The following is a 16,025-nucleotide window of genomic DNA, read 5'->3' as shown; positions in this document are numbered from 1 at the left end:
ATGAACACATTCAAACAATGCAGTCTCTCAAATCATCAATGTATATGAATTTTTTTTTTGAATCAAATTTTGGCAATAAAATGAATCACAATTTATTAATTTCCTTACAAAGATCATTAATTTTAGACGTAGCAGTGATATTTTTTTATGGGTAAAAAATTCTCGAGAAGGACGTTAAACAATATACAGTCAATCAAAATTTTATTACAAATAAGTTAAAACAGATTCCAATACGATATTTTGTATTACCTTAATAATTGATTAGAAATTTTGAAGACAGAGTGTTCATCAACGTTTACGATTTTGATTGCCTATTTTAAAATTAGGAAAAATATATTGTGAAAGTGTAAAGATGTGATTTGATTTGCATTGGTAACAGTTAAGGTACATGTATTTCAATTTTGAATGAAAATGAGATACAGGGTTTAAAAAAAATTCAACGTGATCTGTTCTCTTTGGCACGAATGTCTCTTCCACTTTGAGAATCCCCAGTGGTTTTAATTTCGTATTATATAAATAACACACAATCGGTTACCTTACTAATTAAAGATTTTCATGAGGTCTGACTTGCAATGTATAATTTAACGCTATTTATTAAACTCTTATCCCTTAGTAAAAATACAATTGATTTTCATAAACCAATATTCTTGAAGAAAATAATTACAAGACTGGAACATTCAGATAAAAACTCACTATTTTTTGGAGAAAAGCAATATATTCTCTCACGAATGTCTTCCACTTTGGGATTCACTAATGATTTTTAACTCGTATATATGAGTAAGAATCGGTTATCGTTACTAATTGAAAATTTTCATGTTTGACTTCCAATGTATAATTTAGGGCTATTAATTCCTTAGTTAAAAATATTGATTTTAATAAAAACAAAATTCTTGAAGAAAATAATTTATCAGCCTGGAACATTCACGATAAAACATCACTGTTATGGAAGAAAAGTGAATAATAGCCATATTTATTGAGAGTTATCTCACATTGTGGTAAAGGGTTATTGAACTTATATTGGTGAATATTCGCACAAGTTGCAATTGGCTGTACAAATGCACTCGCAAGCTCGAGTTTTTATTAATAATAATCTTCCTAATAGAAGAGGAGAAAAATTTTGTACACAATCTTTTTAAATTCATTCAATGTTAGCAACATAGTTAATAAATGCCGTTGCAATGATGTAGATAAGAAATAAATCTGCAAATGTTAAGGAACCGCTTCATTATCTATCCATGTTAATGAAAAGCCATATTGAGATATACTTAAGTACTTCACTTTCTTTATTGGGTACCATAAAAGTATATTTTGTCTTCTGTCATTGGAAAAATAAATCTACATAAGGAAAATGATCTACCAACACATGAAACTGTGCATTTATGGAGCCAACAGTGTTTAATTGCATTCGGGTGAGGGGACATTTGCAGTGCTTCTTCTTGGTGCAACGTATTACAGCGCATGTATCGTTAACTTAAGTCTCAACAATTGAAAACAACCTGACTGTTTACAACTTTACATGACAAGAAAAAAGGAATCTGTGGGGAAAAAATCATTTATGGGAATAATGCATTTGATAATTAAAACCGGTGTTAAATGCAACTACAAAGATAAAAAAAAAAACAATGGATCGCTAAACCTTTAAGCGATCGATACGGATATTCGATCGATATGGATACATAAAAAAATCAAGAGTTGTCATTCTTGAATTTATTGCAATAATAAGAAATACAGTGATTGATTTTCCAGTGAAAGGTGGATTTCATATTTCATGAGATGGTTAGCCTATTAGGTCCGAGCCGTCATTCATCCTGAAAAAGATTTAATACCTCCTCTTAAAGACTTGAAAAAGGTAGACTTCAAACTATGATGAACTATTAAATCATAAAACGCCACGGGAAAAAATGGAAAGTACACAAACAACGAAGAATACCCATAGGCATTTAATTAGGGTAAATATTCAACCCATTGAAATTTTTATATCTTCTTCCCATACTAAATCACCTCTAAGGTGTGGATATAAAAAATATGTGTGAACAAATAAACAATTTAATTATAGGGTGTAAAAGTACTGACAAAATTCCTCCAAAAGATTATACATCAGATTTTTTGCCCGGAAATATGTTTCATGATTTTTTTAAAAAATCACCTTAACATGTTTCACCCATCTTACTGTTTAAAATGGTTAGGGCCTGTTTTTTTTCAATTTTTAAGAACACAACTCACGCTCTTTCACATATGTAGCCATGAAGTTCCGGGCAGTAGTCGTCACACCACTGGTAATTCAGATCCTTTCTCATTGCCAAACAGTGTTGTTTACCTAACGAAATAAAAACAATCTAATATTCATAATCTCCTACGTTTTTCCTCTAAAATTTTAATACATTTTTATCTTTCTTTAAATAGAAACTAAAATGTTCAATGTGTTGGTACCAAATGAAAAAAAAATAGTTCAACGCGCGCAATCAAAGCTTAACAAGTCCAATTTTCTTTTACTCTATTTTCTTATATTAAAGATAAGGTTGAAACAAACTCTTTTCAAAATTTATTTTTCTTTTTTTAAAAAGTTTAGGAAACCAAATTGATGCTCTAAAATAAAGATATCATTGCACTGCAATACATCTCATTGTGATTGCTTAACGTAGTGTCTACTTAAAACATACATGGTCTATTTTTATCAAATTTACTATTAAAAGAAATAAGACTTTTCCTGTTTGACAGATGAGTGAACAGGTTGACACTCAATCAAACAAAGCGCCCAGTTAATTGCTCTGTAGCACAATCTAAGGCGCTTTAATTTCTGTACTGCCTCGCCAGATAGCAGTACTTGTTAAGTGAGATCAACTCACAATACATGTAAGACTAAACTTAACATTGCTAATAAGTGAGTGACTCTCTAGTCTTATATAGTATACAAGCCTGTCATTCTTTAGTTTTGCCTGAACATTTGCATAATCGTTTTGTCTACGTTGTTCAAAGGGGCATAATTTGATTATCGAACTTTGTAAGAAACTTACATTATGCAAAGTTTGCAACTCAGAATTAGCTGCAAGAGAAAATTGTATTTAAAGGGCAACTTTGGAGGGTGGATGGTGGGGAATGTATCTAAAGCATTGACTAGTAAAATGTTTGTGCTTGTTGAAAAACAAGTAAAACTGCACCATACTGCACTCTGCTGCAATGCAGTGCAACACATTGTGATGCCTAGCAAGTTATCCAATCAAAATAAACTTAGTCAATTCGTTGAAATACAATTAAAAATATGATTATCAACCTTCCTTTCTTAGTGTTTTGAAAGGAAATTAAGAACAGACTGAATGAAATATTAAATTTAAATTTAACTATTATATATGAATACTTCTCTTTCACGCAAATCAAGGAATACTGTCGAAGGACTCTTTCGACAAAGTTATGTATTGATAATTTTTCTTATCGAACGACTAGTTTGGGTATGCGCAAAAAAAAATTCCTTCAATTTTCTTTTTAATTAGTGCCTTGAATATCTTTTTAATAAAATCAAACTAGATGAAATATTCATTAAGGAGGGCTCCTTCGAGAAAGCTATGTGTTGATAATTTTTTTTATCGAACGACTAGTTTGGGTATGCGTAATTCAATTACTGCCCTGAATATGTTTTTAAACAAATCAAATTGCATGAAATATTTATTCACATTTAATTAATATTTGACTCTTCTCTTTCATACAGATCTCAATTAACACTCCAGCACATACGTGCATGTGGAAGGACTGCTTTGATAAAGCTTAGTATTGATAATTTTTTATCGAACGACTAGTTTGGGTATGTATGCACAAAAATAATTCCTTAAATTTTCTTTTAAATTAGTGCTTTGAATATCTTTTTTAAACAAACTAGATGAAATACTTTTTATTTGAATTGATGTCATTTTAAAATATGTGACTGTTCTCTTTCACACAAATCTCAATTAACAGTCTCCAGCAGTTATGTGTATATGTCGGAGGACTTTTTCGACAAAACTGCGTATTGATAATTTTTTATCGAGCGACTAGTTTGGGTAATTGTAAAATAAACTGAAGAAATAAACTCCTCTGTGACTATTGAGTCATTTAATTTTTATTTGCACGCATATAAATGCTTCTTATCTTAGTGGGAATTTACCTACACTTATATTGCAATGTACAAATTGTAATGCCAATCAAAGGTTAACAAGTCCAATTTTCTTTTACTCTATTTTCTTATATTAAAGAAAAAGTTGAAACAAACTCTTTTCAAAATTTATTTTTCTTTTTTTAAAAAGTTTAGGAAACCAAATTGATGCTCTAAAATAAAGATATCATTGCACTGCAATACATCTCATTGTGATTGCTTAACGTAGTGTCTACTTAAAACATACATGGTCTATTTTTATCAAATTTAACATTAAAAGAAATACGACTTTTCCTGTTTGACAGATGAGTGAACAGGTTGACACTCAATCAAACAAAGCGCCCAGTAAATTTCTCTGTAGCACAATCTAAGGCGCTTTAATTTCTGTACTGCCTCGCCAGATAGCAGTACTTGTTAAGTGAGATCAACTCACAATACATGTAAGACTAAACTTAACATTGCTGATAAGTGAGTGACTCTCTAGTCTTATATAGTATACAAGCCTGTCATTCTTTAGTTTTGCCTGAACATTTGCATAATCGTTTTGTCTACGTTGTTCAAAGGGGCATAATTTGATTATCGAACTTTGTAAGAAACTTACATTATGCAAAGTTTGCAACTCAGAATTAGCTGCAAGAGAAAATTGTATTTAAAAGGCAACTTTGGAGGGTGGATGGTGGGGAATGTATCTAAAGCATTGACTAGTAAAATGTTTGTGCTTGTTGAAAAACAAGTAAAACTGCACCATACTGCACTCTGCTGCAATGCAGTGCAACACATTGTGATGCCTAGCAAGTTATCCAATCAAAATAAACTTAGTCAATTCGTTGAAATACAATTAAAAATATGATTATCAACCTTCCTTTCTTAGTGTTTTGAAAGGAAATTAAGAACAGACTGAATGAAATATTTAATTTAAATTTAACTATTATATATGAATACTTCTCTTTCACGCAAATCAAGGAATACTGTCGAAGGACTCTTTCGACATAGTTATGTATTGATAATTTTTCTTATCGAACGACTAGTTTGGGTATGCGCAAAAAAAAATTCCTTCAATTTTCTTTTTAATTAGTGCCTTGAATATCTTTTTAATAAAATCAAACTAGATGAAATATTCATTAAGGAGGGCTTCTTCGAGAAAGCTATGTGTTGATAATTTTTTTTATCGAACGACTAGTTTGGGTATGCGTAATTCAATTACTGCCCTGAATATGTTTTTAAACAAATCAAATTGCATGAAATATTTATTCACATTTAATTAATATTTGACTCTTCTCTTTCATACAAATCTCAATTAACACTCCAGCACATACGTGCATGTGGAAGGACTGCTTCGATAAAGCTTAGTATTGATAATTTTTTATCGAATGACTAGTTTGGGTATGCGCAAAAATAATACCTTAAATTTTCTTTTAAATTAGTGCTTTGAATATCTTTTTTAAACAAACAAGATGAAATACTTTTTATTTGAATTGATGTCATTTTAAAATATGTGACTGTTCTCTTTCACACAAATCTCAATTAACAGTCTCCAGCACTTATGTGTATATGTCGGAGGACTTTTTCGACAAAACTGCGTATTGATAATTTTTTATCGAGCGACTAGTTTGGGTAATTGTAAAATAAACTGAAGAAATAAACTCCTCTGTGACCATTGAGTCATTTAATTTTTATTTGCACGCATATAAATGCTTCTTATCTTAGTAGGAATTTACCTACACTTATATTGCACTGTACAAATTGTAATGCCAATCAAAGGTTAACAAGTCCAATTTTCTTTTACTCTATTTTCTTATATTAAAGATAACCCAAGTCAAAGTGGAAGGCAGTTCTTTAGCAGTTTTTTAACCTTAACAGTTCAGTGCTTTAGCAGTTCTTAGACAGTTTACTAGCCTTCTTCTCTCCTTAGGCAGTTTTCCTTAGCAGTCCACAGTTTAAGCAGTACTTAGCCAGTTCATTAGCAGTAACTTAGCAGTTGCTTAGCAGTTTCCTTAGCAGTATCTTAGCAGTCAATAGGAAGGTTAAGGAGAACTGCTTAAAAACTGCTTAATAACTGCTAAGGTGTTTCTTTTGTTTGCTCTACTTATATGGAAATGACTCTGAGTGACCTACATATAAATTTGAAAATTTATTAACTGCTTAAAAACTGCATGGTAAAAAGAATGCTATAAGCACTATTCTTGTCTACTTTTAAAAACATAACACCACCCATATACATGATATATGAATACAAAAATGCATATTATTTTTGCTTCCAGGGTATATTATTGAAAAAATGACATCACATATGGGAATTTGACTTAGTATTGAGATTTAGATCTAAGGTATGAATTGTAAATGAGCTAGTCCTTTCATTAAGTCCATTTTCTTGCATAAACGTCAGTGGCATATTTAGAGCTTGGTTAATTGATACATACAGTGGACTAATCTACGGATCCCTCTATCAGTAGCTTATAAATTTATATGCAAATATTTTAATTTATATTAAGTACTTATAATTAAAATATACAAACTAGATTATACGTTTTATAATTTAATAGTTATCCAAATGAGAAGAGGGTATGCCTATATATTATATCACAAGCCCACACATGCACTTACCATATTTTCTGAAGCATACTTTAATTACTGCCAACAACTCTTTTAACAATTTTCCTATATCACCCAATTCCATTGTTTGATCAGATTTTTATAATAATGATCTCCCATCTCATGGAAATTAATTCAGATACACCTGTCACTATATAAATATTAAGTTCACATCCAGTCCAATGTGGTGATCACAGGTAATATTGTATTTTCCAAAGCATATTTTACTTCTTCACTGTATGGGTATAAATATATATAATATCCCAGACCATCACAAACATCTTCACAATTTGTAATTTTGAACTGATGTGGAAAAGGCGCACAAATCTTGACTGGCTTTCCTCATTGGATACAACCCTATAGTTTCAAGCAACCAAGGGGGACACAGCAGGTTGTTAATGTAACTAGACGGCTGGATTTGCAAGTTGATGGGATAAAGATTAGAAGCTCATATGCTCATGCTTTTTATAATATGAAGCCTCAATTTATTACAAACTATTGTATCATTTCTAGTAAGATTTTTAGTATATTTTTTTTCTATTTAATTTTATTTTCTGTATAAGAACTCCTGCCTGGCCCCCAATTATTTGTGACGTTATCATCAGGAAGCATTAACAGTAACACATGGGCAGTAATGAAGACTAGTGAAAGTTAGGACCACCAAGAGTGAAAAAGTGTTGTATTACTTCTTATAAGAAGTCGAAATGAATGAGTTGCACTTTTAGCAGTTTTGAGAAACTGCTTGTTTGACTGCTTAAGTTTCTTCAATACTGAACTGCTTACACAAATTCTTAGCAGTTTTTTAAGCAGTCTGTAAGCAGTTTTAAGGAATTCTAAGACTAAGACTGTTAAGAACTGCCTAAAAACTGCCAAAAAATTGCAAGACTGCATAATAACTGTTTATAAACTGCTAAAATAAGCAGTTCATTTTGACTTGGGAAGGTTGAAACAAACTCTTTTCAAAATTTATTTTTCTTTTTTTAAAAAGTTTAGGAAACCAAATTGATGCTCTAAAATAAAGATATCATTGCACTGCAATGCATCTCATTGTGATTGCTTAACGTAGTGTCTACTTAAAACATACATGGTCTATTTTTATTAAATTTACCATTAAAAGAAATAAGACTTTTCCTGTTTGACAGATGAGTGAACAGGTTGACACTCAATCAAACAAAGCGCCCAGTTAATTGCTCTGTAGCACAATCTAAGGCGCTTTAATTTCTGTACTGCCTCGCCAGATAGCAGTACTTGTTAAGTGAGATCAACTCACAATACATGTAAGACTAAACTTAACATTGCTAATAAGTGAGTGACTCTCTAGTCTTATATAGTATACAAGCCTGTCATTCTTTAGTTTTGCCTGAACATTTGCATAATCGTTTTGTCTACGTTGTTCAAAGGGGCATAATTTGATTATCGAACTTTGTAAGAAACTTACGTTATGCAAAGTTTGCAACTTAGAATTAGCTGCAAGAGAAAATTGTATTTAAAGGGCAACTTTGGAGGGTGGATGGTGGGGAATGTATCTAAAGCATTGACTAGTAAAGTGTTTGTGCTTGTTGAAAAACAAGTAAAACTGCACCATAGGGCACTCTGCTGCAATGCAGTGCAACACATTGTGGTGCCTAGCAAGTTATCCAATCAAAATAAACTTAGTCAATTCGTTGAAATACAATTAAAAATATGATTATCAACCTTCCTTTCTTAGTGTTTTGAAAGGAAATTAAGAACAGACTGAATGAAATATTTAATTTAAATTTAACTATTATATATGAATACTTCTCATTCACGCAAATCAAGGAATACTGTCGAAGGACTCTTTCGACAAAGTTATGTATTGATAATTTTTCTTATCGAACGACTAGTTTGGGTATGCGCAAAAAAAAATTCCTTCAATTTTCTTTTTAATTAGTGCCTTGAATATCTTTTTAATAAAATCAAACTAGATGAAATATTCATTAAGGAGGGCTCCTTCGAGAAAGCTATGTGTTGATAATTTTTTTTATCGAACGACTAGTTTGGGTATGCGTAATTCAATTACTGCCCTGAATATGTTTTTAAACAAATCAAATTGCATGAAATATTTATTCACATTTAATTAATATTTGACTCTTCTCTTTCATACAAATCTCAATTAAAACTCCAGCACATACGTGCATGTGGAAGGACTGCTTCGATAAAGCTTAGTATTGATAATTTTTTATCGAACGACTAGTTTGGGTATGCACAAAAATAATTCCTTAAATTTTCTTTTAAATTAGTGCTTTGAATATCTTTTTTAAACAAATTAGATGAAATACTTTTTATTTGAATTGATGTCATTTTAAAATATGTGACTGTTCTCTTTCACACAAATCTCAATTAACAGTCTCCAGCACTTATGTGTATATGTCGGAGGACTTTTTCGACAAAACTGCGTATTGATAATTTTTTATCGAGCGACTAGTTTGGGTAATTGTAAAATAAACTGAAGAAATAAACTCCTCTGTGACCATTGAGTCATTTAATTTTTATTTGCACGCATATAAATGCTTCTTATCTTAGTAGGAATTTACCTACACTTATATTGCACTGTACAAATTGTAATGCCAATCAAAGGTTAAAAAGTCCAATTTTCTTTTACTCTGTTTTCTTATATTAAAGATAAGGTTGAAACAAACTCTTTTCAAAATTTATTTTTCTTTTTTTTAAAAAGTTTAGGAAACCAAATTGATGCTCTAAAATAAAGATATCATTGCACTGCAATGCATCTTATTGTGATTGCTTAACGTAGTGTCTACTTAAAACATACTTGGTCTATTTTTATTAAATTTACCATTAAAAGAAATAAGACTTTTCCTGTTTGACAGATGAGTGAACAGGTTGACACTCAATCAAACAAAGCGCCCAGTTAATTGCTCTGTAGCACAATCTAAGGCGCTTTAATTTCTGTACTGCCTCGCCAGATAGCAGTACTTGTTAAGTGAGATCAACTCACAATACATGTAAGACTAAACTTAACATTGCTAATAAGTGAGTGACTCTCTAGTCTTATATAGTATACAAGCCTGTCATTCTTTAGTTTTGCCTGAACATTTGCATAATCGTTTTGTCTACGTTGTTCAAAGGGGCATAATTTGATTATCGAACTTTGTAAGAAACTTACATTATGCAAAGTTTGCAACTCAGAATTAGCTGCAAGAGAAAATTGTATTTAAAGGGCAACTTTGGAGGGTGGATGGTGGGGAATGTATCTAAAGCATTGACTAGTAAAGTGTTTGTGCTTGTTGAAAAACAAGTAAAACTGCACCACAGGGCACTCTGCTGCAATGCAGTGCAACACATTGTGGTGCCTAGCAAGTTATCCAATCAAAATAAACTTAGTCAATTCGTTGAAATACAATTAAAAATATGATTATCAACCTTCCTTTCTTAGTGTTTTGAATGGAAATTAAGAACAGACTGAATGAAATATTTAATTTAAATTTAACTATTATATATGAATACTTCTCATTCACGCAAATCAAGGAATACTGTCGAAGGACTCTTTCGACAAAGTTATGTATTGATAATTTTTCTTATCGAACGACTAGTTTGGGTATGCGCAAAAAAAAATTCCTTCAATTTTCTTTTTAATTAGTGCCTTGAATATCTTTTTAATAAAATCAAACTAGATGAAATATTCATTAAGGAGGGCTCCTTCGAGAAAGCTATGTGTTGATAATTTTTTTTATCGAACGACTAGTTTGGGTATGCGTAATTCAATTACTGCCCTGAATATGTTTTTAAACAAATCAAATTGCATGAAATATTTATTCACATTTAATTAATATTTGACTCTTCTCTTTCATACAAATCTCAATTAACACTCCAATAAATATTTCATGCAATTTGATTTGTTTAAAAACATATTCAGGGCAGTAATTGAATTACGCATACCCAAACTAGTCGTTCGATAAAAAAAATTATCAACACATAGCTTTCTCGAAGGAGCCCTCCTTAATGAATATTTCATCTAGTTTGATTTTATTAAAAAGATATTCAAGGCACTAATTAAAAAGAAAATTGAAGGAATTTTTTTTTGCGCATACCCAAACTAGTCGTTCGATAAGAAAAATTATCAATACATAACTTTGTCGAAAGAGTCCTTCGACAGTATTTCTTGATTTGCGTGAAAGAGAAGTATTCATATATAATAGTTAAATTTAAATTAAATATTTCATTCAGTCTGTTCTTAATTTCCTTTCAAAACACTAAGAAAGGAAGGTTGATAATCATATTTTTAATTGTATTTCAACGAATTGACTAAGTTTATTTTGATTGGATAACTTGCTAGGCACCACAATGTGTTGCACTGCATTGCAGCAGAGTGCAGTATGGCGCAGTTTTACTTGTTTTTCAACAAGCACAAACATTTTACTAGTCAATGCTTTAGATACATTCCCCACCATCCATCCTCCAAAGTTGCCCTTTAAATACAATTTTCTCTTGCAGCTAATTCTGAGTTGCAAACTTTGCATAATGTAAGTTTCTTACAAAGTTCGATAATCAAATTATGCCCCTTTGAACAACGTAGACAAAACGATTATGCAAATGTTCAGGCAAAACTAAAGAATGACAGGCTTGTATACTATATAAGACTAGAGAGTCACTCACTTATTAGCAATGTTAAGTTTAGTCTTACATGTATTGTGAGTTGATCTCACTTAACAAGTACTGCTATCTGGCGAGGCAGTACAGAAATTAAAGCGCCTTAGATTGTGCTACAGAGCAATTAACTGGGCGCTTTGTTTGATTGAGTGTCAACCTGTTCACTCATCTGTCAAACAGGAAAAGTCTTATTTCTTTTAATGTTAAATTTGATAAAAATAGACCATGTATGTTTTAAGTAGACACTACGTTAAGCAATCACAATGAGATGCATTGCAGTGCAATGATATCTTTATTTTAGAGCATCAATTTGGTTTCCTAAACTTTTTAAAAAAAGAAAAATAAATTTTGAAAAGAGTTTGTTTCAACCTTATCTTTAATATAAGAAAATAGAGTAAAAGAAAATTGGACTTGTTAACCTTTGATTAGCATTACAATTTGTACAGTGCAATATAAGTGTAGGTAAATTCCTACTAAGATAAGAAGCATTTATATGCGTGCAAATAAAAATTAAATGACTCAATGGTCACAGAGGAGTTTATTTCTTCAGTTTATTTTACAATTACTCAAATTAGTCGTTCGATAAAAAATTATCAATACGCAGTTTTGTCGAAAAAATCCTCCGACATATACACATAAGTGCTGGAGACTGTTAATTGAGATTTGTATGAAAGAGAACAGTCACATATTTTAAAATGACATCAATTCAAATAAAAAGTATTTCATCTAGTTTGTTTAAAAAAGATATTCAAAGCACTAATTTAAAAGAAAATTTAAGGAATTATTTTTGTGCATACCCAAACTAGTCGTTCGATAAAAAATTATCAATACTAAGCTTTATCGAAGCAGTCCTTCCACATGCACGTATGTGCTGGAGTGTTAATTGAGATTTGTATGAAAGAGAAGAGTCAAATATTAATTAAATGTGAATAAATATTTCATGCAATTCGATTTGTTTAAAAACATATTCAGGGCAGTAATTGAATTACGCATACCCAAACTAGTCGTTCGATAAAAAAAATTATCAACACATAGCTTTCTCGAAGGAGCCCTCCTTAATGAATATTTCATCTAGTTTGATTTTATTAAAAAGATATTCAAGGCACAAATTAAAAAGAAAATTGAAGGAATTTTTTTTTGCGCATACCCAAACTAGTCGTTCGATAAGAAAAATTATCAATACATAACTTTGTCGAAAGAGTCCTTCGACAGTATTCCTTGATTTGCGTGAAAGAGAAGTATTCATATATAATAGTTAAATTTAAATTAAATATTTCATTCAGTCTGTTCTTAATTTCCTTTCAAAACACTAAGAAAGGCAGGTTGATAATCATATTTTTAATTGTATTTCAACGAATTGACTAAGTTTATTTTGATTGGATAACTTGCTAGGCACCGCAATGTGTTGCACTGCATTGCAGGAGAGTGCAGTATGTGCAGTTTTACTTGTTTTTCAATAAGCACAAACATTTTACTAGTCAATGCTTTAGATACATTCCCCACCATCCACCCTCCAAAGTTGCCCTTTAAATACAATTTTCTCTTGCAGCTAATTCTGAGTTGCAAACTTTGCATAATGTAAGTTTCTTACAAAGTTCGATAATCAAATTATGCCCCTTTGAACAACGTAGACAAAACGATTATGCAAATGTTCAGGCAAAACTAAAGAATGACAGGCTTGTATACTATATAAGACTAGAGAGTCACTCACTTATTAGCAATGTTAAGTTTAGTCTTACATGTATTGTGAGTTGATCTCACTTAACAAGTACTGCTATCTGGCGAGGCAGTACAGAAATTAAAGCGCCTTAGATTGTGCTACAGAGCAATAAACTGGGCGCTTTGTTTGATTGAGTGTCAACCTGTTCACTCATCTGTCAAACAGGAAAAGTCTTATTTCTTTTAATGTTAAATTTGATAAAAATAGACCATGTATGTTTTAAGTAGACACTACGTTAAGCAATCACAATGAGATGCATTGCAGTGCAATGATATCTTTATTTTAGAGCATCAATTTGGTTTCCTAAACTTTTTAAAAAAAGAAAAATAAATTTTGAAAAGAGTTTGTTTCAACCTTATCTTTAATATAAGAAAATAGAGTAAAAGAAAATTGGACTTGTTAACCTTTAATTGCGTGACTTTAAAGTTTTATTTGAAAGACTGTAAACATTTTTGGAGAGTGCAGAGCACATGGTAATAGAGCAATAATTATTATTGCTATTTTTTGTATTCGCCTCAGTTGCGTCTAGGGCATGAATCTACAACTCATGTTCATTAAATAATTGTTTAAAACCGAAAAGGGTTCATGAAGGAATGTGTCCGCCATATTTGATTAGACTGTCGCTATATCTAAGGTCCTCTATATAAAACGTGTGACTTATTCAGTGTTCATTGTCATAAGTCGTCACCGGTAAAGACGGACGTATGCTACACAGCACTCCGGTAACGACAAAAAAAAACTCCTTAGTCCTAATGCAGGAAAGTAAGATAACAAAGAAACCTACATATGTTGCACAGGTCAATGCAGTTTACAAACAAACACACCTAACTGCAATAAAGTGTAAACCAAGATAATGCGAGATAACCAGCTTGAACATGGGTCGCCATTCCAAGCCGATACCCGAGACAGGTGAAACAGATGCGAAAGATACATGTATACCCTGGTATAACAAATGTATATTGGTATAACTAATAACAATTATCAAGTACCATTCGGTATAAACAATTTAGCCTGCACATGTACCTGGATGGCCGTGTTTGTGACGGTACAAATCGGTACATGTATAACCATTTGTTATTATTACAATCACGGATGTTCTGATCTTCTCGATATCAATCGGTATAACCAGTAAAAATTATTAAGTACCTTTCGGTATAATTGTAACATGTACCTGGATGGTCGGGTTCGGTACGGTACCAATCGGTATATCCACTGTTTATTTTCTGCTCAGTTGCAACCCAGTACCAGACAGAGTTGTTCTGAAACTGATCTGATCCCCCGAGCCAAAACATGAAGCTAGCTATAAGATTGGCAATTTAAAAGAACACAGCATACATTTACGGAATTAAAAAACACAAAACTTCAAAAGTCTTGTGAAACATAAAAATATATGGATAATTATATAATTTTACATTACAAATTAAAGCTTTGCTCATTTAAATTGCAACATTTTTTTTCATTTTATAAATTGAATTTAATGATATTGAACAAAATATCTGCCTTTATAGATGTACCAGTAAGCATGTCGATATGTTGAAAAACATTTGACAACCCTACCAAATTAAACTTACCAAATTCATGGTGAAGTCTGTTTTGTAAGAAAGTTTCTTCACTTTGTGATTCAATGGCTACTAAACCATCACCGACAGAACTGCATGTATCCTTAAAATTGAAAAATCAATGACATAATAATGATAATTTTAAAAAAAAATTAATCGTTAAAATTATGAGCAAAATGTAAGTATCTTTATTTTATTTTTTTGCACATGATGGGTGCTAAAATAGTTAAAGGTTTTAATTTTTCAAACATCTTAACAATATATAACAAGTAAGTAATTTTTTCTGGATTTTTTGCACATGGTAGGTGCTTCTCGCTCTTCTCAGTTAATCTATTAAAAAATGCACCTAGCGGTTACTTGATCATCATCTTAATCATAATGTACCTGTAGTTTTATTTATGGAATGAATAAAAACGGACATTACGTCTGTAATAGATATATAGGTTGGTTACCGAGGCCTCACTCCAAGATAGGGTGTCCTTGGAGAATAAATAGCAAGAGTTTTCATGGTGATCCCAACCAGGAGGACATCTTGCAGAAGACTCTGAAATCACGATATAATTTATTTTGCTAAACTTCAAGTTATTGCAAAATCTCATATATGACGTTCTATAATTTTATGATGTCTATGTTTCGTTGCCTTTTTAAAGGCATGCCATGAAGACAACGTTGTTACTTCATATGTGCTTGAGAAATACTTCTAATTAAGAAAGAAAAATTGAGTAAAAGCGAGTAAAAAACTACATGTATAAATAAATTAATGTACTTACATGGTTTAAGTCCGTTAATGTCTGACATTTCATACGCAAAGGCTTATCTTGGCATTAAAATTTGTAAATATTGCACTCACTCTTATATAAACATATTTTTGAAAATTTGAGGTAACTCTAAAATACAGTATTAAATGTGTTTGGTTTGTAGACTTACCATAAACGCTAAGAAAAATCGCTATCACTAAAAGCTTTTGTCGGGCCATTTTCTGTTCGATAAGATCTTCCGCAAAGTCATATATTTATCTCCTTAACCTTATTTTGATATTCAGTGCAACTGAACTGATCTGTTATCAAATATGAGGCTTTATTAAAAATTATTCAGTTTTCAATGTCTTACATTTTGAGACGGTTTGTAAAAGATTTGATTTGTATACAGAAAGTTTGAAACTGGTTTTGGACATGGCATAATTATACAAATCAAATAACAGAAAATGGAAATGCTGAGGTTTGACAATGTGAAACTAGGCATTTGTATAAAGGTGACCTTTAAATCGTCAAAAATTGGATCAGGTGCTATGGAAAAGTGAGCATTCCCTGCCTAAAGGTCATATCATCCGTGTGCTCCTTGTCATACCTAACCTCATATGTCAATCCTTGATTCTCTCTCCTCTTCCAAACGTAACGTTTTT

General features: G+C 31.3%; 1 protein-coding gene across 1 annotated transcript; it reads right to left on the bottom strand.

Moving 5' to 3' along the window:
• Positions 1-1,692: 1,692 nt before the first annotated feature.
• LOC134282054 (perlucin-like protein) lies at positions 1,693-15,637 on the bottom strand. Its single transcript, XM_062764487.1, has 6 exons — positions 15,551-15,637; positions 15,076-15,167; positions 14,636-14,726; positions 14,236-14,364; positions 2,224-2,317; positions 1,693-1,808 (listed from the first exon to the last, which is right to left on the bottom strand). The coding sequence occupies exons 1-6, from the start codon at positions 15,597-15,599 to the stop codon at positions 1,778-1,780; spliced, it is 486 nt and encodes a 161-aa protein (XP_062620471.1). The 5' UTR covers positions 15,600-15,637; the 3' UTR covers positions 1,693-1,777.
• Between the last annotated feature and the right edge of the window lie 388 nt (positions 15,638-16,025).

Source organism: Saccostrea cucullata, unplaced genomic scaffold, assembly GCF_032062105.1.
Source record: "Saccostrea cucullata isolate Sc308-1 unplaced genomic scaffold, CSIRO_AGI_Scuc_v1 ctg5802, whole genome shotgun sequence".
NCBI classification, from domain to species: Eukaryota; Metazoa; Mollusca; class Bivalvia; order Ostreida; family Ostreidae; genus Saccostrea; species Saccostrea cuccullata.
This window is presented reverse-complemented; position numbering and strand designations above follow the sequence as displayed.